This window comes from Mauremys mutica, chromosome 2 (assembly GCF_020497125.1).
Source record: "Mauremys mutica isolate MM-2020 ecotype Southern chromosome 2, ASM2049712v1, whole genome shotgun sequence".
Taxonomy (NCBI): Eukaryota; Metazoa; Chordata; order Testudines; family Geoemydidae; genus Mauremys; species Mauremys mutica.
This window is the reverse complement of record NC_059073.1, coordinates 146,672,945-146,695,272: the sequence shown is the minus strand read 5'-3', so window position 1 is coordinate 146,695,272 and position 22,328 is coordinate 146,672,945. Positions and strand designations below refer to the sequence as shown.

Sequence of the window (22,328 nt, the reverse complement as noted above, 5' to 3'; positions counted from 1 at the left end):
AACTTTTTAAATATTTAAAGACTGTTATCAGGTCTGGAGAACTATCCAGTTCTGGGTGCCACACTTAAGGAAAGATGTGGACAAATTGGAGAGCATCCGGAGGAGAGCAACAAAAATGATACAAGATTTAGAAAACCTGATCTAGGAGGAAAGGTTAAAGAAAATGGGCACATTTAGCACTGAGAAAAGCAGATTGAGGGGGGACCGGATAACGGTCTTCAAGCATGTTAAGGGCTGTTAGAAAGATTCATGGATTCCAAGGCCAGAAGGGACCATTGTGATCATCTTGTCTGAACTCCTGTTTCGCACAGGCCAGAGACCTGCGCCACAGTCATTCTTAGAGCAGGTCTGTTAGCAAACATCCACTCTTGATTTTAAAATGGTCAGTGATGGAGAATCCACCACAACCCTCGGTAATTTGTTCCAATGGTTAATTGCTCTCACTGTTAAAAATTTACACCTTATTTCGTAGAATCATAAAAGATTAGGGTTGGAAGAGACCTCAGGAGGTATCTAGTCCAACCCCCTGCTCAAAGCAGGACCAACCCCACCTAAATCATCCCAACCAGGGCTTTGTCAAGCCGGGCCTTATAACCTCTAAGGATGGAGATTCCACCACCTCCCTAGGTTACCCGCTCCTGCCCTGAGAGGTTTAAAAGCAGCCCTGGAGAGGGCTGCAGCTCTAAAAGCTGGGCTGATTGGGGAAGCAGCTGCAGCTGGGCCAAGCCCCAATCAGGCCACAGCTGGCCTGTATAAAAAGGCTGTGAGCCAGGAGCCCAAACAGTCTCCCTCAGCCTGTAGAGGGAGAAGGGCTTGGCTGCAGGGGGCTAGAGACAGGGAACCTGAGTAGAGCAGGGCTGGGGAAAGGCAGAGGAGCTGGGGCGCTCCAGCCTGGAAAGCCCCAGGCTGCGGCCTAGTACAAGGCCAACAGGTACTGGGGGTTGCAGAGGCAGCCCAGGGGTAGGCCAAGGCAGCAGGTCCAAACCCAACCTTGCCAGTGATGAGTAGGCTGATACTGCAGTCTGTTCCAGGGCGTGGGGCTAGACAATGACTGGCAGTAGCCTGATACTGAGGTGAGGTGAGGATAGAGGGTGGGGGTTCCCCTGGGAGGGGGAGACCCTGAAAGAAAGGGGTTACTGCCAGGGGGCAGCACCCCAGGTAAAAGGGGCACTGGGTCCAAGGTGGACCCAGTGGGTAAGGTGGATCACTTTTCTTCTTTCATGTTGAGAATGTTAAAACATTTTGTGTCAATAAGATAAAGATGTTTCATTTTGACTTGATGGTTTCAAAATATTTCATGTTGACTTTTATACTAAAATATTTATTCTTGGACCCACCAAGCGGTAAGGTGGATCACTGGCCTGCAGAGGGCGCTCTGGGCAGGAAATCGAGCTAATTCCCTGAGAGACCAGCAGGAAGCGCTGCAGGGGTGAGTCCGCACGCTTACAGTAACCCATTCCAGTGCTTCACCACCCTCCTAGTGAAATAGTGTTTCCTAATATCCAATCTAAACCTCCCACACTGCAACTTGAGACCATTGCTCTTTGTTCTGTCATCTGCCACCATTGAGAACAGCCGAGCTCCATCCTCTTTGGAACCCCACTTCAGGTAGTTGAAGGCTGCTATCAAATCCCCCCTCACTCTTCTCTTCTGCAGACTAAACAAGCCCAGTTCCCTCAGCCTCTCCTTATAAGTCGTGTCTCCCAGCCCCCTAATAATTTTCATCGCCCTCCACTGGACTCCCTCCAATTTGTCCACATCCTTTCTGTAGTGGGGGGCCCAAAACTGGACACATTACTCCAGATGTGGCCTCACCAATGCCGAATAGAGGGGAATGATCACGTCCCTCAATCTGCTGGCATTGCTCCTACTAATGCAGCCCAATATGCCATTAGCCTTCTTGGCAACAAGGGCACACTGTCGACTCATATCCAGCTTCTCATCCACTGAAATCCTCAGGTCCTTTTCTGCAGAACTGCCACTTAGCCAGTCAGTCCCCAGCCTGTAGCAGTGCATGGGATTCTTCCTTCATAAGTGCAGGACTCTGCACTTGTCCTTGTTGAACCTCATCAGATTTCTTTTGGCCCAATCTTCCAATTTGTCTAGGTCACTCTGGATCCTATCCTTACCCTCCAGCATATCTACCACTCCTCCCAGTTTAGTGTCACCTGCAAACTTGCTGAGGGTGCAATCCATCCTATCATCCAGATCATTAATGAAGATGTTGAACAAAACTGGCCCCAGGACCAACCCCTGGGGCACTCTGCTTGATACCGGCTGCCAACTAGACATGGAGCCATTGATCACTATCTGTTGAGCCCAACAATCTAGCCAGCTTTCTATCCACCTTCTAGTCTATTCATCCAATCCACACTTCTTTAACTTGCCGGCAAGAATACTGTGGGAGACCATATCAAAAGTCAAGGTATATCACGTCCACTACTTTCCCCATATCCACAGAGCCTGTTATCTCATCATAGAAGGCAGTCAGGTTGGTCAGGCATGACTTGCCCTTGGTGAATCCATGATCACCTTCCTCTCCCCCAAGTGCTTAAAAATGGATTCCTTGAGGACCTGCTCCATGATTTTTCCAGGGACTGAGATGAGTCTGTAGTTCTCCAGATTCTCCTTCTTCCCTTTTTTAAAGATGGGCACTACATTTGCCTTTTTCCGGTCATCCAGGACCTCCCCTGAGTGCCACTAATTTTCAAAGATAATGGATAATGCAATCACATCAGCCAACTCCCTCAGCACCCTCAGATGCATTGCAGCCGGCCCCATGGATTTGGGCATGTCCAGCTTTCCTAAATAGTCCTTAACCTGTTCTTTCTCCACTGAGGGCTGCTCACCTCCTCCCTATACTCTTCTGCCTAGTGCAGCAGTCTGGGAGCTGACCTTGTCTGAAGACCGAAGCGAAAAAAGCATTGAGTATTTCAGCTTTTTCCATATCATCTGTCACTAGGTTGCCTCCCTCATTCAGTAAGGGTCCCACACTTTCCCTGACCATCTTCTTGTTGCTAACATACCTGTAGAAACCCTTCTTGTTACCTTTCACAACCCTTGCTAGCTGCAACTCCAGTTGTGCTTTGGCCTTCCTGATTACACCCCTGCATGCGAGCAATATTTTTATACTCCTCCCTAGTCATCTGTCCAAGCTTCCACTTCTTTGCAGTCTGAATTTGTCTAGCTTCAACTTCCAGCCATTGGATGGTGTTAGACCTTCCTCTGCTAGAATGAGGAGCTCACTTATTAAACATTTGTTCCTCATGTAAGTACTTTTAGACTGCAATTAAGTCATCTTCTTTTTCTCAAGCTAAAAAGATTGAGCTCCTTGAGTCTATCACTATAAGGCAGGTTTTCTAACCCTTTAATAATTTTCATGGCTGTTCTCTGCACCCTCTCCAATTTACCAACATCCTGCTTGAATTGTGGGCTTCAGAACTGGACACAGGATCCCAGCAGTGGTTGCACCAGTGCCAAATACAGAGGGAAAATAACCTCTCTGCTCCTACTTGAGATTCCCCCGTTTATCCATCCAAGGAGCGTATTAGCCCTTTTGGCCACAGCATCACACTGGGAGCTCATGTTCCACTGATTATCCACCATGACCCCCAAATCTTTTTCAGAGTCCCTGCTTCCCAGGACAGAGTCCCCCAGCCTGTAAGTATGGCCTACGTTCTTCGTTCCCAGATGTTTACATTTAGCTGTATTAAAACACATATTGTTTGTTTGTGTCCAGTTTACAAGTGATCCAGGTTGCTCTATATCAATGACCTGTCCTTTTTGTGATTTACTACTCCCCCAGTTTGTGTGTCATCTGCAAACTTTATCAGGGATGATTTTATGTTTTCTTTCAGGTCATTCAAAAAATGTTAAATAGTGTATGGCCAAGAACTGATCCCTGCAGGACCACACTAGAAATACACCCAGTCAATGATGATTCCCCATTTACAATTACATTTCGAGACCTATTAGTTAGTCAGTTTTTAATCCATTTATTGAGTGCCATGTTAATTTTATATTGTTCTAGTTTTTTAATCAAAATGTTATGCAGTACCAAGTCAATGATTTACAGAAGTCTATTATATCAACACTATTACCTTTAGCAACCAAATTTATAATCTCATCAGAAAAATATATCAAGTTAGACAATATCTATTTTCCATAAACCCATGTTGATTGGTATTAAGGCATTAAGTCCTTTAATTCTTTATTAATCGAGTCTCATATCAACAGCTCCATTATCTTGCCTGGGATTGGTGCCAGACTGATAGGCCTACAATTACCTGGGTCATCCCGTTTACCCTTTTTAAATATTGGCACAACTTTAGCTTTCTTCCAGTCTCCTGAAACATGCCTGGTATTCCAAGAGTTATTGAAAATCAACATTAAAAGTCAAGCGAGCTCCTCAGCCAGTTCTTTTAAAACTCTTGGATGCAAATGTGACCCCCAAACCCCTTAATGACAACAGGCAAGGGGGTTACAGGAATGTCCTGATTCTGTTATATACATTCTGGTTCACCACAGAATGTCTTGTGAGGTCTCAAATGAAAGCCAGTGTCATATTGGTCATTATGAAATGTATGTCCATAAGGAGTTATGTACATAGATTGAAGATATGTTCTTAGAGTCTGTATCAAGGTCCGAGACACCGGCAGAGGTGAAAAAAGCAGGTTTTGTGTCAGACAAGAGGTGTTTATTCACCTGTCTCTCTGCCGGGATGGAAACGAAGCATTGTATGCTAACACACTGTACTCTAGCCCACTTACCTATGAAGTCAACAGGGAAGCATGCATGGAAAAATAAACCAGGGGTGGTTATCCTGTCTCTGAGCACAGGCAATGAATTTTGGGGATTATAAGTAGAAGGCAAAGAAGACACCCCCTTACCCTTCACCTAGGAAGTAAATGGACAGTGCGTCTGCATTTGTGAAACTGGGATCTCAGCCAACCTTGGCTGAAAAGCTGCAAAGCACTTTGGGGTGAGATCAACTTCTTTAGACAGGTGGTTAATTTGTTAGTTAAGTTTAGTCTCTAGAAGGCATGTTCTGATTTAGTTTTATATGTAACCTTTTGTTTCCAATATTCGTACTATCACTTGAACCTTGAATCTTTGATGATAAACTTATTCTTGTTGTCACTATTAATCTATCTCAGTGCTGTGATATTAAGCAAGGTGCTGAGTCTGAGCTGAATCAGACAGGCTGGTGTGTACACTGGTCTTTCCCTGGTATTTCTGTGAGTGTTCAGGGGATGGGGCTATAGGCACGGCCGGGGAATGCTTCACAGGGCATTGGGGTCTGGGATTATTAAACTGTAAGGCCTGGCTTAGCCCAGAGGAGAATGCTAACAGGCTGGTGGTATCGAGAGATGACACCCAGTGAAGCAAAAGCAAGACTCCTTCTCACTGAAGACGGGGGGGCCCACAAGGTGACTCACAATCCTGGGTACCCTGAGAACTGTCACAGAAAGTTATCTGGACTTACTGATTTTAAAATGTTTAACTTTAGCAGCTGCTGTTTAACACCCTCCTGAGATACTAGTGGAATGGACAGAGTGTTCTCACATGATGACACTACATCTGTTTTTTTCCCAAATAGAGAACAGAGATAGTTATTGAACATTTCTGCCTTTTCTGCATTATTATTGATGGTTGTACCATTTCCATCTAGTAAGGGACCAATACAATTGTCAGGATACTTTTTGTTCCTAAAATACTTAAAAAGCTCCTTCTTATTGTCCTTAACTCTGCTGGTCATAGATGTTTCCTTCTGTCCCTTTTGTTTCCCTTATCAATTTTCTACAATTTACAGCTTCTGATTTATATTAACTTATCAACTTCTCCTTTCTTCCGTTTATTTATTTTTATTTTTTATAGCTGCCTTCATTTCCCCTCTAAACCAGGTCATTTTTTAAAACCAGTATGGCCTTCTTCTTCAATTGTGGGATTGTGCCTTTTTGGGCATCTAGTAATGTGTTCTTAAATAATTCCCAATTACCATCCACATTTTTCTGATGAAATAATTGCAGATGATTGGGTAATAATTGTTTTCAGTTTTGTGAATTTGGCCATTTTACATTACCAAGTATATATCTCACTGGTCTGGACTTCATTCTGTTTGCACATTATAAATGTGATCAAATCATGATCATAAGTTACCATTAATATTTAGTTCTGTGATCAGTTCTTCTTTATCTGTCAAGACCAGGTCTAATACAGAATTCTCTGTCTTGGATGCAGCACTTTTTGAGTTAGGAAATTGTCATCTCTAATGTTTAGAAATTCCAAGGATGTTCTAGTTCTGGCAGCATGAGACCTTCAGCATGTGCCATTCAGATGGAAGTCCCCCACGATAATATAGTTTTCCCCCTACACTTTGTAGATAGGTGCGTAAGGAAGCAGTTATCCTGTTTGTTTGTGGGATTTGGTAGTTGGTTGCAGACACCAACTAATACCTCATCTTGTGCTTTAGCCATTAAAACATTGATCCATAAGCATTCAAGAATGTTCTCTTCCAAATAATCAGCGACTCAGAAGCAGATAATGCCATTTCTGACATACATCTTTTGCCCACTTGCTCCTTCCTAAATAGGTTATAACCATTGATTTTAACATTCCAGTCATGGGAATCATCCCACCAGGTTTCAGTAATAAAGAGGACGGTGACCAATTGTTCGCCAGGTCCACTGAAGGCAGGACAAGAAGTAATGGGCTTAATCTACTATAACCCCCAGATCCTTTTCACCTAGCCAGTATTACCACCTAACCAGTTGTTCCCCATTTGTATTTGTGCATTTGAGTTTTCCTTTCTACGCGCAGAATTTTGCCCTTGTCTCTATTGAATTTTGTCTTGTTGATTTCAGACCAGCTCTCCAATTTGTCAAGGTCATTTTGAATTCTAGTCCTGTCCTCCAAAGTGCTTGTTACCCCTCCCCTCTGCTTGTGCAAACACCTTCCCCCCTCCAATAAAACACACCCCCCTTTTACCTTGGGATCCAATAGGAGCTCAAAGGCAGCTAAGAGCTCGCCCGCTTCCTTCTGCTGCTTTGTGATTGGATACCACTGGAGGCAGGGGAGGTGTCGGGATCCGAGATCCAGACATACCAGTGGGGAACACATGCTCCTCCCCAGGAAGTCATCCTTGTCCTAATATAAAGAGGAGACGTGATCAGACCATGTGAGTCATGGGGCTGCAGATCCCCTTCACCTGCTCCTCCTTTACCCCCTTCCCTGGGATCTCGCACTTACAATGATGTCCTGGCCAAACAGCTCCAAAACCACCAGTGGCGGGTCCTGCCGGATGGCCTGGGGGTCTCCGTAAATCAGCACATGGTCGAAGACGAGGGTTTGGTCCCAGCTGGGGCTCAGGGTGGCAGTCAAGGTCTGCGTGCGCTGACTCCTGTGCAGGAAGGACACGTGGGCATAGGGATCTGGAGGAAGGAGACGGGAGAGATGGGCTGTTCACTCATAGAGTGATAGAATATCAGGGTTGGAAGGGACCTCAGGAGGTCATCTAGTCCAACCCCCTGCTCAAAGCAGGACCAATCCCCATCTAAATCATCCCAGCCAGGGCTTTAAGCCTGACCTTAAAACCTCTAAGGAAGGAGATTCCACCACCTCCCTAGGTAACCCATTCCAGTGCTTCACCAGCCTCCTAGTGAAAAAGTTTTGCGTAATATCCAACTTAGACCTCCCCCACTGCAACTTGAGACCATTGCTCCTTGTTCTGTCACCTGCTACCAATGAGAACAGTCTAGATCCATCCTCTTCGGGAACCCCCCTTCAGGTAGTTGAAAGCAGCTATCAAATCCCCCCTCACTCTTCTCTTCTGCAGACTAAACAATCCCAGTTCCCTCAGCTTCTCCTCATAAATCATGTGCTCCAGCCCCCTGATCATTTTTGTTGCCCTCCGCTGGACTCTCCAATTTTTCCATATCCTTCTTGTAGTGTGGGGCCCAAAACTGGACACAGTGCTCCAGATGAGGCCTCACCAATGTTGAATAGAGGGGAATGATCTCATCCCTCAATCTGCTGGCAGTGCTCATACCTATACAGCCCAAAATGCCGTTAGCCTTCTTGGCAACAAGGGCACACTGCTGACTCATATCCAGCTTCTCGACAACTGTAACCCCTAGGTCCTTTTCTGCAGAACTGCTGTCTAGCCACTCGGTCCCTAGTCTGTAGCAGTGCATGGGATTCTTCCATCCTAAGTGTGGGACTCTGCACTTGTCCTTGTTGAACCTCATCAGGTTTCTTTTGGCCCAGTCCTCTAATTTGTCTACGTCCCTCTGTATCCTATCCCTACCCTCCTGCGTATCTACTTCTCCTCCAGCGTATCTACTCCTCCCAGTTTAGTGTCATCTGCAAACTTGCTGAGGGTGCAGTACATGCCATCCTCCAGATCATTAATGAAGATATTGAACAAAACCAGCCCCAGGACCGACCCTTGGGGCACTCCGCTTGAAACCGGCTGCCAACTCAACATGGAGCCATTGATCAGTACTCGTTGAGACCGACGATCTAGCCAGCTTTCTATCCACCTTATAGTCCATTCATCCAGCCCATACTTCTTTAACTTGCTGTCAAGAATACTGTGGGAGACCGTATCAAAAGCTTTGCTAAAGTCAAGGAATAACACGTCCACTCCAGTCCTGTAAGAATCCGTCAGAGCGGGCAGTGTCTCAGTGTTCCTGTCTGGACATAGCGACGTGGGAGAGATGTAGAACTGACCTATCTGAGGGGCACCGTGCAGCCCACTGGACAGTGTGCGCTCAGCAGCGGGGAACCTGTAGGGCCACTGTTTGTACAGCGTACAGGGCCGGCTCTGGCTTTTTTGCCGCCCCAAGCAAAAAAAAAGGCGGGGGGGCGGCGGGGCCAACGGAGCAACAAAACAGGGGGAAAAAAACAGCGCGGCTGGAGCGGCAAAGCGGGGTGGGTGGGTGGGGAACAACACAAAAACGATGCAGCTGGTGCGGCAAAGCGGGGGGGGGGGGCAGGGGGAGTAACAACGGTGCAGCCGGCAAAGCAGGGGAAAAACAAAACAAAAAACCGTACAGGGCAACCGGAGCCAGAGGACTCCCTGTGCTGCAGAGTGCGCGCCCGGTCTAATGGGGGGGAAGGGGAGGGAGTGGGGGGGAGAGACAGAAGCAGGGCGGCCAGCGCTTCAGCGAGGCACTCACCCCGCGGCCCCGATCGCCGCGCTGCCTGCCGGGAGGGCTCCGCTCCACTCCGGTCGGCGGGAAGGGAAGGACGCGGGCTGCCCTGCCGAGTTTTCTGCAGGGTGCTCCCCTCCTCCGCCCCCTACAGGGCGGCCAGAGCAGCGAACAAAAAAAAAAAAAGTAGCCGTGCCGCCCTAGGATTGGGCGGAAGCCGCCCTGTAGAATCTGCCGCCCCAAGCACAAGCTTGCTCAGCTGGTGCCTGGAACCGGCCCTGACAGCGTAGGCCATTCAGAGCTCCCATGCCCAACATCCAGCCTTGGAGGGTTATACCAGGGGTCGCACCAAGAATATTTGTGTTAGGTCCCCAGGCGTTATGATCTGGGGGTGCCAGGAGATGGGTGGGGTTGAGCAGGGAAGGTCTGAAGAGGCATGTGCTGAGGGTGGTGGGGTTTGCCTCATGTCACCTACCGGAGGAGCTCCTGCCATCGCTTGGTGTCAGGTCCCTGGCTTGGTAGATGTAGCAGTGTAGCTGGTAGTAATTGGGCTCTGGAATATGAAGAGTTCACAGGTCTCACCCACACTCCTTCTCACCTGTTACGCAGAGGTGCCCTGTGGTGTCCCCCCATTCCTGCCACCATCCAGGGCCCAGCTGCAGAGGCTTCAGTCCCTCTGTCCATGGAGAGGGGCCCAGGAGGAGCCAGTGATCGCAGGGGCCCTGAAACCAGTGGATAGAGGGACAGATTGGGGGGCCACCTTCCTTCTAGGGCTCTGGGGCCAGGTGTGATCCCCTCCATGCCAGTGACTCACGCTGGAAGACACAGGTGATCAGAGGAGTGTTCAGCTGCAGGATGTTCTGGGCTGGGGACCTCTTCTCTCTCTCTCCCTCCTCCAGGATCTTTTTCTCTCGCGCCGTCTGTTTCTCTTTCTCTTCTCCTTCCTCCTTCTCTTGATCTTCAAACTCCACACCCTGAGCAGAGAGCAGCCCTCAGCACCTGGGCACCCTCAGCTGCAGGATGTCCAGCTGGAAGTGCTGGGACCCGGGTGGAGCTCTCACTTCCAGGATGCCCTTAGCACCCCCTTCCAGCTGCAGGTCCTGCTTCCTGTTTCCAACTCCACTGGAATCTATAGCCCCTGCCCTGGCTATACATCCTCACTAATACAACAACCACTTCCTCCCACCTCGGTTGTAACCACCCCCATCATCCCTCTCCGCTCCTCTCTATGGCTGCATCTCCCTGGGGCTCAGGAGCACCCTGCCTTGGGTCTGTGAGCTACCTTGGGGCAGGCTGACCCTTCTGTGTCAATCAGCCCTCTCTGGCCTATGGGGACCCTGCTTTGGGCCAGTGGTTTGTGCTAGTGGCTGGGCAGGTGCTTTCTGGGAGAGGAAAGAAGAGAGGCTCCAACTGGAGACAATAGGCCAGGGGCTGCACTCCTCCCTCTCTAGCCTGAGACCACCCATTGGCATAAGGCTGCATGCACAGCTCCTACTGGGTCAGCTGCAGCCAGGGGGTTTTCAGCTGAGATCTGCCTGCCTCGGGGAAGCCTCCTGTTGGCTCACTCTGCAAGGCTGCTGCCTACGAGCCTCCCAGTTCCCGTCATGCCCAGTGCGTGGGTCTGGCCAGCTGATAGGGGGAAAGGGGTTCCCAGCCATTCTAGCGTTTGGCCAGCCGGGGACAGGATCTTACTTAGAATAGCGGCCAAATGAACAGCCAAGGGCAATGCCCCTTTGCTGCCCGGCCTCTTACCAGGGAGCCCTCCAAGAGGAAAATGGGAGCCACCCTGGCGGGCTGCACGGGCACGAGCTTCCTGCGCCAGCAGCGCCGCCGGTAAGTGTCATGCGGCCGGGGCTGCAGGTGGAACTTCCAGCCAAAACAGGAGGCGTATTCCCAGGTGTCCTCTTCCGACGGCTTCCCTGTAGAGTGCTGCAAAAATGGGACAGTCCGGAGAAAGAGGGAAGAGCTGCGCCACAAGGATCCAGCTCAGATTCAATCCTGACCCTCCGTAAGATTCCCCCGAAGCAAGTCCCCTTCCTGGCCACCAGGTTTCACCCCGAGACACTTTGGAGCTTTCCTGCTCCATTCTGCAGACTTCAGAGGCTCAGGTACAATCCGTGAACCTGGGGCGGGGGACGTCTCCAAACAGCTCAGTTGACTTTGGTGGAGCCCCGGTGATTTGCAGAGGAGCCAGGCCGCCTTACACCAGCTGAGGGTTTGTCCTCGCAGTGCGGTGTGTGTCTGACGCTCCCTCACCCGTCGGGTGCTGGGAGCAGCCCCTTCTGAGCCAGCCCCACAGGCACTATGAGCACAGCCCCTGAGCTCGGCCACTCCCACCACTTACCAGCTGGAGAAAGGAGGCGATTTCCTGCTCCTGGCTCTGAGTGTTCAGGTCCCGACAGCGTCTCCGCAGCCAGCGCCGACGCCGGTGCGTGTGGTATGTTTTCTCTGCAGCATTCCAGGACCGGGGGGTTCCGGTGGGGGGGATGCCAATGCCGTACTCCCAGCCTGAGAGAGGAGCCGTGCTGCCATCAGGACCTGGGAGGAGGCCCCAGGCAGGTGTGCTCACATCCTGGTGATCGGACGCTCCCTCATGAAACCAGGCAACCTCCTGCCTGGCCTCGCCTGCTGCCTGGGCTCACTCCCCAACCACCTGGGCTGGACAAGGTGCTGATCCTGTGACTGAGGCTGGCAGGGAGAAGCTGCACCCAGTACAGGTGTTCATGCACCAGCTCTCTCTGTCTGACAGCAGGGAAAGCCTAGGAAACTCCCCCCATGTGCCCACCAACCCAGGTCTGGAGCAGCCTCCTTCAAGGACGATAGGGGAGCTCAGTCTCCATGGCCTATCTGCTGAGGCTGCCAGCAAGATGGGAAGCTTGTGCCAGTGGTGGTGTCGGTGATCCTGTGATGAGGATGCTTGTCTGCTGGGAACCCGCTAAACTCATTACTCTGGGCTGCTGAATGGCCCTCGCAGAGATTGCCCCACAGACCCTTCAGGATGTGCCCAGGGGAACACAGTCAGCACTGAGCCCCACAATTCAGGGTGGGCAGCAGCTTGGTCCTGGCTCTCTGATCGCTCCACATCACAGCCCCAGCGGCCACACCGATTCCCCTGGAAACAAGCACGGAAAGGCCACTTACCAGACTCATCCACAGCTCGGTTCACCTCCACCCTCCAGCCTTCCTCGAAGTGCCAGCCCTTAGGGCACACAATCCCTTCCTTTGGGGAGACAGCGGCTCCGCCCTAGAACCGAGACAATGGGGGAAACTGCGGAGCTGAGCATGTTTGCTGGAGGTGCTCCGGAGCTTTCAGAAGGGTCCAGCAGCCACGGTCAGGGCCAGACTCTCTGGAGAGCCCAGCCCGTCGGGGGTTGAGCCCTCTGACACATCCAAAGCACTGAGTGTCACAGTGGGAGCTGCTGGGAGATGAGCCCCTTTGCAAATAATGTCCTCAGAGACCAGAGCCCAGGGAAAGTGTCAGCACCATGGAGACCAAAGCCTCTGGGCATCCCTGGGAAGAGGGGGACGCAAACCAGGGCGGGCAGGAAAGCCAGGCTCAGGCTGCAGGCTGGAGCTGGTATATACCCTGGACAGGGGCTGGAGAGGTTCTGGTTTAATGGCACAGATGAATGAAAAACAACCTCCAAGATGACACCTCCCACCAGCCAGTGCTGCCCGCACCCAGGGCTCCCTCCTCTCCTCACCGCATCAGTGTTGGGAGAAGGGGCTGGGGCCCACTCTTCCCCTGGCTGCCGGCTCTCGTTCTCGTACACCTCCTCCAGCACCTCACTGTGGTTGGTCTCAGTATCCAGCAGCAGCCTGCGCAGGAGGCCAGGGCAGAGTCAGGAACGCAGGAGTCTCATCTCATGGCTTTTCCAAAGGGTTGGCTGGACAGCTCTGTGTGGATCCTCCTGTCATCTCCTGTTCTCTCCCATCAAACCTCAGGGACCTGTCCCTCTAGTCCAGTACCTGGCACCTCCGTCTGGAACCCTCCACCAGTGAGGGAAGACGTTCCTCCTGACCCCAGCTGGAGATCCTCTCACAGCTTGAGGCCTGATACAAGGTCTGAGCGCCCTGGGGCAATAGTCCTCGCTAGCATGACTGCAGAGATGATCCTGACTGGGACATGTCTAATCTCTCCCGGAAACAGACTCATCTATTTGCTTCAATAGTATCCTGCAGCAGCGAGTTCCACAGTTTAGTTGTGCAATAAGCTCTCCAGGCCCTTCACTAGCTCAGCTCTTCCCATCCTACTCAAACACTGATGTGGGGGACTCAGCGGGAGGCACATTTAACCCTTTAACCACCTTCCCTCACCAGGAGCCTGCACTAGCCAGTGTCACAAGTTAACTCTCTGTTGCATACCAGGATGTTTCCCAAAGCCTGTCTTGTGCTGTTTCCTCCTTTGGCCATGTCCAGCGTTTCAGAGAAAGGTGTAACCTCACTGCATAGCACCCCTCACGGGTCAGTACTATACACATGGGAGATCTCTCCCAGAGCCCCTGAAACTCCTCCCTCCCATAACGGTTTTTGGGCTTCTTCCTGGCCAGGCTCTCATCGGCAGGAGACAGCCCCTGGGAGGGGCTCTCAGCAGGACAGCATGTCACACGACTCACCTCCTCTGTGGCTCCACCGCCCAGTCGCCATCCCAGTGCCAGCCCTTGGGCAGCTGGAACTTGTCCCTCGGGACACCAATCTTCCCGGTTATGTCCGAGAAGCTGGGGTGCTGCATCAGCCCTTTGGGCCCCCACTTCCCAAAGATCTTCACCTGGTTCTCATACTGAGCAGGGCACAGGGGAGCGACAGACACAGACGGAAGCAGGTCAGAGCAGGTGCAATTCCGCGGACACAGGGCGGGCTCCAGGGGTGGGGTGAGCGCTGGGCAGCTCCAGCTAGTGCGGGGTGGCAGAAGGGCTGAGCGGAGCTGCTGTGGAAGGGGCGTGCGAGGCGCGTGAGCGCTTACGGGCTGGGCTTTGGGGTCACAATCGATTGGCCTGCTGGGGGTGCACCCAGTGTACGCAGCATTCCCTGTCTGCTCCAGCACCGCCCTCGTCCAGCAAACCTCCCTCCCCACATGGAAGCCCCGGCAGATTATCTCTGCCTCTCGCCCCAGAGCTGTCCTCCTCCTGCTTACCGTCTCTGCATAGACCCCAATCTTCCCCTCGCAGTGCCTCATGAACTCCTGGCTGTCGGACACCAGACTCAGCCACATTCGCATGCGCAGCTGGCCATGGATGGTGTCCTTCCCATCCCGCTGGGGGCTCTGCAGGAGAAAGGCAAAGGGGCCGTGCTGGATCCACTCCAAAAGCAGCCAGCATGCGTGGGCAGAGCCCGCTCCGCCCCTGCTTGGCTCTCCGGCTCCCACAGCCCGAGGCGAGCGAGAGCGGCTAAGAGATCCTGGCACATCTCCTACCTTCAGGAAGAGGGTGTGGGTTTTCCCGCACAGCTTGCCACAGGCGCAGGGACCGGCCTTGGAGAACATGATGGTGTGAGCCTTCACGCGGGCATAGGCCACCCGCTTCTCCTTGCACAGCATCCAGATCACCACATCGGGCATGCTGGCTTGGGGCTGGGGGTGGCCGCACATCAGGAGAGAGAAGAGATTTCACAGATGCTATTGCAGGAGCAAGCACAGGGGAAGATACCTCCTGGGATGCTCTCCTTCCCATGGCAGGGGCTGTGCCAACTCAGCCCCTTAGGCTCCCCCCTCATGCCAGCCTGGCCCCCCTGCTAGGCCTGTCTGCAGGTGCAGCCCCCAGGGTGACCAAAGAGCCCCTCCGGAGCTATTCAGCACTAACTCAGCATCACTCCTAGCTCCCAGTGACCCAGAGAATGAACAGCGAGGTCAGAGACTGGGGAGTGAGGGCCCCCTGGCTAAGCATGTCTCCATTCTCCTCCAGGACTGCTCAGCCCAGACACTAGAGGAGATGACGCTAGAGGCAGGGCCGGCTCCAGGCACCAGGAAAGGAAGCAGGTGCTTGGGGTGGCCAATTAGAAAGGGGCAGCACGTCCGGGTCCTCGGTGGCACTTCCCTTAGTCCCTCTCTTCCTCTTTGAGCTGCCGCTGAAGTGCCACCGAAGAAAAAGAGAGGAAGCGAAGGACCTGCCGCCGAATTGCCGCAGAAGAATGAAGCGGCACAACTGAGCTGCTGCCGAAGTGCTGCCGATCAGCTTTGTCTTTTTTTTTGCTTCGCAGCTTAGGGCGGCAAAAAAGCTAGAGCTGGCCCTGACTAGAGGAGATGCTGGCGGGCAAGGCAGCTTGGGGATGGTGTCTGGGGAAGGGGTGCAAGGCCTTGGCCTACCTCTGGAGTGATGGTGTTGATCCTCTGCAGCCAGTCCTCTACCTTGAGGATCAGGGTGTTTGGGTTCATCCCAGCGCTCAGCCTCTCTGCAGACCTGGCTACTTGGTGGAGGAGCCGACCACGCAGGTCCCTCAGCTGCTGATCCAGGACTGTGGCTGTCACCCGACCTTCCAAACTGGGCAGCGGCCTGCTGCAAGGAGCATCAACAGGGAGAGGTCAGAGTTCCCTCACTGCCACTAGCTACCCAGGGCAGAGAGAAGGGGGGTCTGAGAACTGACCTGCCCCTTGGCTTGTGGGTGGAGAGATGAGAAATGTGGAACTGACCCATGGCATCGTGTAGGTCAGAACTGGAAAAGACGTGGCCAGTCCCTCTCCTGGCCAGGCAGGATTGCTCTCTGCAGCACTTTTGCCAGTGCTTTGTCCAGTCCAGTTTTACATGTCCCAAGCAATGGAGATTCCACCCCGGACCCACATCCTTATAGATCTCACTGGCAGGAAGCTTTCCCTGAGAGTCAGCCTTCGGTTTCCATTTCTCAAGTCCACCCCATCGCTCCTTATTACCCTACGTTTCCCACCCTAAACAACCCCCCTTCCTCCTACGGATTCGCACCCCTCAGACTTTTGCAGACTATGATCATGTTCCCCATGCCCCAGACACTGCTTAGCTAAGATGTAACCCCATTAGCTCACCAGCCCCCTGTTTCTCCTAACTCCTCCCAGCTGGAAAATACCCTTCTGGAGATGAAGACATGTCATGAGGGCACAGCCTGATCTGTAACCTTCATGCTAGGCTAGGAAGCCAATAGATGGTGAGGACATGGACAGGCATTGGAGATCCTGCCTCGGAGAAAGGCACTGAGAAAGCTGGCACCATAGTCTTGCAATCAAAAGTCCAGAGTAGCCAACCTCTGGAGACGGGGGACACATGCAGTATTGTACGATATAGCCTTCTTGTACAGTTTGGCAGCCCCTTTGGTAATAAATGATACTTTGCCCTTCTTTAGCATCTTTCCCGTGAGGATCTCAAGGCCAGGTGCTCACAGATTGTGATCTGTCACACCGGTGAAAATCTGGAGTGACTCCACCGAGGTCAACGTTGCTACTTGGGTAACTGAGCTCTGAGTCTGGTCCTTTTGAGTTAATTCCCATTCGACACAGTGAGAATCTAAATCACAGTGAGAAGGCGGCCCAGGTTTTCAAATATCAGGGGGTAGCCATGTTAGTCTGTATCCACAAAAACAACAAGGAGTCCGGTGGCACCTTAAAGAATCTTTAAGGTGCCACCGGACTCCTTCAGGTTTTCAAAGGCGCTCAGCACATTGGGGGCATGTAGGGTGCTGCACACTTGGAGATCTGGCTCTGAGGTCTGGTGTAAGGCTGGCCCCTGCTGGGGGCAAGGTCACCCAGAGCCAGTGACAGAGTGGGGAATGGAACCCAGGAGTCCTGACTCGAAGTCCTGTGACCATCGGTAAAGCCCTGTGAGATCCTGGAGAGCTGTAGGAGTGCAAAGCAATTTATTACTTTATTATTCATCCTCCGAGAGGAAAGCTGTGCAGGTCACACTCCTGAGCTGCCCACAGGGTATGTCTACACTGCAATTAAAAGTTGGTGACTGGCCTTTGCCAGCTGACTTGGGCTCACGGGGCTCAGGCCTGCCGGGCTGTTTAACTGCAGTATGGAGGGTTGGCTCAGGCTGCAGCCTAAGCTCTGAGACCATGCCATCTCGCAGGGTCCTAGAGCCTGGGCTCCAGCCCGATCCTGAATGTCTACACTGCAACTGAACAGCCCCTCAGCCTGAGCGCTGCGAGCCCGGGCCAGCCATGGGGGTCTCATTGCAGTGTAGAGGTACCCAGGGAGACCAACGCTTAGCATCCTGGCTCACTTGCAGTCCTCCAGCAGCTCTTTCAGCAGCTTCTTCCAGACGTCACCCAAAGATGGATCCTCGGCGGTTCGGACGGATCTCAGAGCATCCAGATTCAATGTCTGATGGAGAAAGAAATCAAGTCAGACTTTATCTGCGGCTCATCCTCCAACCGGTGGGCCAGGGCACAGAGCTACAGTGCAACTGACTCAGCTTCCAGTCAAGTCAACAGGGGGTCTTTCCATTGACTTTAGCGGGTAGGGGCCCACATTCCTCCCCAGGACAGATCCAGTATTTGGTGCATCTCGAGGTGTGAAGGGAAGGAGCTTAGAGATGAGCCACAGGAAGAGCCTGTGCCCGAGGGGTTTGGGTGTGGCTGGCGCGGGAGCTACAATGAAGTTATAATAGTCATTAGAAGTAGAAAAGGCCCATTAGTGCCCATCCAGACCGTCTGCTGCCAATGCCGAATTGTTCTGTACCGTGCACATGCCAGGGTTTGGTCTAGTCTAGTTTTTAGTGTCTTCCATCCATAGGTGCTGGAACTTGGGGGGCAAAGGGGCGCTGCTGCACCCCTGGCTTGAAGTGGTTTCCATCACATACAGTTTGGTTCACTGGCTCCCAGCCCCCCTGCTTCCATCCCTTTCCTTGGGAGACAGACGATTCTACAGTCTAATACATCCTGCTGTTTAACTCCCCGTCTCACTCCTCACTGCCCCTCCTTGTGCCCCAACCAGCCCTTCTCCTTCCTGGCATTTTACCCTTAACACACTAGCAGACTGTTATATTCCTGCCCTTAGTCACCACTTAGCCAAGCGAGGGCCAGGTAATCGGTTGAGTCGTCCCCTGCAGGCTCACCCCTCCAGCCCCTTGACAGTTTTAGTTGCTCCTCTCTGAGCTCTCTCCAGTCTGCCAATACCTTTCTGCCCACAGCATTCCAGATGTGCTCGTGTTGGAGCGGTCCCCTGCGGGCTCTGTGAGGGGTGCCCCTCTGCGCACACAACCCCTGTCTGCTGCTGTCCTTCATCCCAGATTCATGCCTAGCTTTGCAGCCTGTTCTCGGTGATTTGCCCGGCTCCCTGCACAGCAAGGACCTGCACTCACCAGCCTGTCCCGTGTGGAGTGCAGGATGTTCAGGGTGTCCATGTAGTAGCTAGCGTCCTCCCAGAATGAAGTGATGGCCACCATTGGCTTGGTGTCGTACCATGGCAGATAGTGATAATGGTTTCCTGGACAGCAGGAAGGAAGGTAGGTGAACCACTTGGCTCAAGGGAGCTCAGGCATGTTCCTTAGGGAGATTGTGAAGTTATTGATATAAACTGGGACCATATAGAACATGGTTTGCAACCAAGGTCCTGTAGTGGCACCAAATCTTATAAAGGGGGTCATATAAGGTGTCTAAGACCAGGTTATGTGTTGCTGGTTATGATTATGCTGTCTGTATGTCTGTGTATCATTTTGTAGTTGAAGTTATAAGTATTGGCTCTGTACTGTCTGTATTTTGTATTGTGCTCTGCTTCTGGGTGACACCGCAGACAAATTGGTGTTAGCCCTGCCTAGCCTGCTTGATGGCCCATTAAGGACCATCAACTACACAACTGACCCATGGAGAGAAGGCAGACACGCCTTGTGACTCAGCAAAGTAGGCAGAGACTTGTCCATGTGACTGCAGACTCCATTTTGCTGGGATTTTCCACAGTGAGAACAAAGAGATTCTTACACCTGGAAAAGCCTATATAAGGCTGATGCTGCTTCTCCATCTGGTCTTCAATCCTGCTTCTTACCTCTGGAGGGACTTTGCTACAAACTGAAGCTCTGCACAAAGGACTGATGACCCATCCCAGCGGGGGATGTTCTCCAGAGACTTGATTTGAACCTGCAGTTTATTCCATCACTGCTACAAGCCTGAACTAAGAACTTTGCTATTACTGTATGTAATTGATTCCATTTAACCAATTCTAGCTCGCATCTCTACCTTTTCCCCTTTATGAATAAACCTTTAGATTTTAGATTCTAAAGGATTGGCAACAGCGTGATTTGTGGGTAAGATCTGATGTGTATATTGACCTGGGTCTGGGGTTTGATTCTTTGGAATCAAAAGAACCTTTTTCTTTATTGGGGTGTTGGTTTTCATAACCATTCCTCCCCAGGACGAGTGGCACTGGTGGTGATACTGGGAGACTGGAGTGTCTAAGGAAATTGCTTGTGTGACTTGTGGTTAGCCAGTGGGGTGAAACCAAAGTCCTTTTTGTCTGGCTGGTTTGGTTTGCCTTAGAGGTGGAAAAACCCCAGCCTAGGGCTGTAACTGCCCTGTTTGAGCAATTGGTCCTGAATTGGCACTCTCAGTTGGGTCCCGCCAGAACCGTCTCGTCACAGAGATGATGGGTGGAAGCAGGCTGGGTGGGTTAGTATCAGCAGCGTGCACCCTATGGAGCTTCTCTCCCATGCTGCTGGCCACGGGTTTGTAGGGCCTGACGCATGTCCCTCTGTGAGGGCCCCTTGACAGCTTGAGGAATAGGTCTGTGTCCAGTTATGAATTCCACCTGGTTTTATGAACACTCTTCATAACTCACTGGGAATTAGATCTCAGGAACTGGACAGGGAGAGAGGGCTTGTTTGCACATGCAGTTATTCCACAATAGCCCCTGCACTGTCAGTTCACAGTCTGCCTTAAGTACAGACAAGCCCCGAGGAAGCTCTGTTGGGAAAGGCATGATAAGGCCATCAGGAGCTATCACCACTGAATGGCTCTAGCCTAGTGACTCTCTACACAGAAACCCGCCTGGGGCAGGGGGCAGGAATCCTGCAGTCAGGGATGGCGGTACAGTGACCAGACAGCAAATGTCAAAAATCAAGACGGGGATGGGCGGTAATAGGAGCCTATATAAGAAAAAGACCCAAAAATCGGGACTGTCCCTATAAAATCGGGACATCTGGTCACCCTAGATGGCAGAGAGTGACAGCATCTCCACTTCATTCCCTGGCCCAGAGGGGCTGAGAGTGCTTTAAAAAGGAGTGCTTCTCCAAGCCAAAGGAGCAACTGGGGTGTGTGGGTGGGGGGTGGGGCTGGGGCACTGGTGTCAGGGTCTGGCTGGACTGTGGGTTCCCACTGCCAAGGGGGATGTCAGACACAGGGTCTGCACCTGGGACTATGCCCGAGGGACCCAGAGCAGGGACACTGACCAGTCACCACTCAGACCTGGGGGTTAGCAATACGTGGGATGCAATGGTTGGATCTCCTCACAACGGACTGGTGTTGTCCAGAGACTGGGACCAGCTCCTGCCCAGACGAAAGGAGCTCATGGCGATATGCCCCCCAGGAAGAGAACTGGTCAAACATTTTCCAATAAACGTTTTTCTATTGGAAACTGCCACTTTGTCATAGAGTCATAGACTCTCAGGGTTGGAAAGGACCTCAGGAGGTCATCTAGTCCAACCCCCTGCTCAAAGCAGGACCAATCCCCAGACAGATTTTTACCCCAGTTCCCTAAATGGCCCCCTCAAGGATTGAACTCTCATCCCTGGGTTTAGCAGGCCAATGCTCAAACCACTTGTCAAAACGGAACCTTTCTGTGAGAATGAGTTATGAGACCTTCTAGGAGCAGAACTTTTGGTTTCAAAAAGGATATTTTTGTAATATACAATTAAAGCAGTCGAAATCGGAAGGGAACATTTCCGTTTGATCAAACTGGAATGCTTCGACTGACCCCAAGGACATTTTCTGGAAAATTTCACTTCACAGGAAAATTTGGAATTTTTTTTGTTTTCATTCTGACTTGGAAGAGGAACAACCATCGGAATGTCAGGATTTTCTGCAGAACGGAAATTCTGCTCTCTCGGAATCTGGCTCTTCACGTCCCTCCATCTCTACAGAGCTCTTCCTTCTCCTGACTTCCTTCCTGCTTTCCCACCCCTTCCACCCCATCTTGTGCCTCCTGGCCAGCCTGTCTCCTCTCCCCCGGCCTTGCCTTGCTCCTACCGTCAAACACAGCTTGGCTGTACTGGGTGGTTGAGGCACAGGGCTTGCATGTCACATCAAACTTGTTGCCATAGTTCCCGATGCTGACCTCAAACTGGATCAGTTCCTTGATAGCGGGCAGCATGGTGGCTGAATAGAAGATGGCACACAGGCCGTACTTGCGCCGAGACAAGTATCGCTGGCAAAGGAAAGACCCAATAGGCAGGGTTAGGATGGGGATGGGGCAGGTGATGGGGTCTTGGTCACTATCACCTGTCCCTGCAGGTCATCAGCAAGGACTCAACCTGAAACCTGCTGCAGCAAAGCACTAGCCTCTGCTGTTTGAGCTAAAGGAGTGACAACCCTAGCTGATGGCAGTAGCAGGCTTTTATCCTCTGTGTGGGCCTCCAGCAGCAGGAGATGTGATCATAGTGTGACTTCTATGCCTTGGGGGAGCATCCTGGAACCCCCATAGTCCTCGTTTTCATATAATCGTGATCTCACATAGAAAGCAGGCCTTGTAAGGTATCAGGGGAAGGTTATGATCTGCTGAAAGTCATTTCTCTATCCATATGTGTGTATCATGAATGCATCTGAAGTGATGAGAATTGTGTAGTATGGTTGTCACTAAAGCATGCTGTAAGTGGGGGGATCAGCCAGATATTAGTTCCCCAGAGGCAACAGCAAGGAAAGAACCAACGCCCGGGCAGGGTGTCGAACAACCCATCACCAGCCATTGTCCAGCAAGGGAGCTACAATGCAGTGACTCCCATGCATGAGGCCACACCGGGGGAATTGCTCAACCTTGCACAGTTGCCAACTTTCACGCGGTAAATAAGCACTCCGACTTTCACAATAAGCCTAAAATCAAGCAAATCCCATTTCAAAACAAAGCCAAAACAAGCCAATCCCTAAGAACCCCACCACTCTATGTCACTAGATCCCTCCAGCGTGCAGACTGGGACTGTGGTAGGTCTGCTGTGCACCCTGACTCTCTCTCCCACTTGCCCCTGCTTGCCCTCCCCCCCCACTTTGCCGGGCGCTAATAAAACAAAACAA

The 22,328-nt window shown here is 51.8% G+C and overlaps 1 protein-coding gene across 6 annotated transcripts in view; it reads right to left on the bottom strand.

The window, feature by feature from the left end:
- The window catches only part of LOC123364456 (myoferlin-like), a 75,763-nt gene that overhangs the window by 38,285 nt on the left and 15,150 nt on the right, over positions 1-22,328 (bottom strand). For 5 of the 6 annotated variants that reach the window (XM_045006617.1, XM_045006619.1, XM_045006615.1 and 2 more), the window contains 15 exons: positions 21,291-21,468; positions 18,416-18,540; positions 17,336-17,436; positions 15,454-15,643; positions 14,566-14,721; positions 14,287-14,415; positions 13,769-13,932; positions 12,857-12,971; positions 12,294-12,396; positions 11,497-11,660; positions 10,905-11,081; positions 9,967-10,126; positions 9,628-9,705; positions 7,249-7,430; positions 6,988-7,146 (listed from right to left, as the gene is read on the bottom strand). In XM_045006617.1, the coding sequence (XP_044862552.1) occupies positions 6,988-7,146; positions 7,249-7,430; positions 9,628-9,705; positions 9,967-10,126; positions 10,905-11,081; positions 11,497-11,660; positions 12,294-12,396; positions 12,857-12,971; positions 13,769-13,932; positions 14,287-14,415; positions 14,566-14,721; positions 15,454-15,643; positions 17,336-17,436; positions 18,416-18,540; positions 21,291-21,468 (2,181 nt within the window). The remainder of the gene's footprint in view (positions 1-6,987; positions 7,147-7,248; positions 7,431-9,627; positions 9,706-9,966; positions 10,127-10,904; positions 11,082-11,496; positions 11,661-12,293; positions 12,397-12,856; positions 12,972-13,768; positions 13,933-14,286; positions 14,416-14,565; positions 14,722-15,453; positions 15,644-17,335; positions 17,437-18,415; positions 18,541-21,290; positions 21,469-22,328) is intronic. The other variant, XM_045006616.1, reaches the window with a different exon arrangement.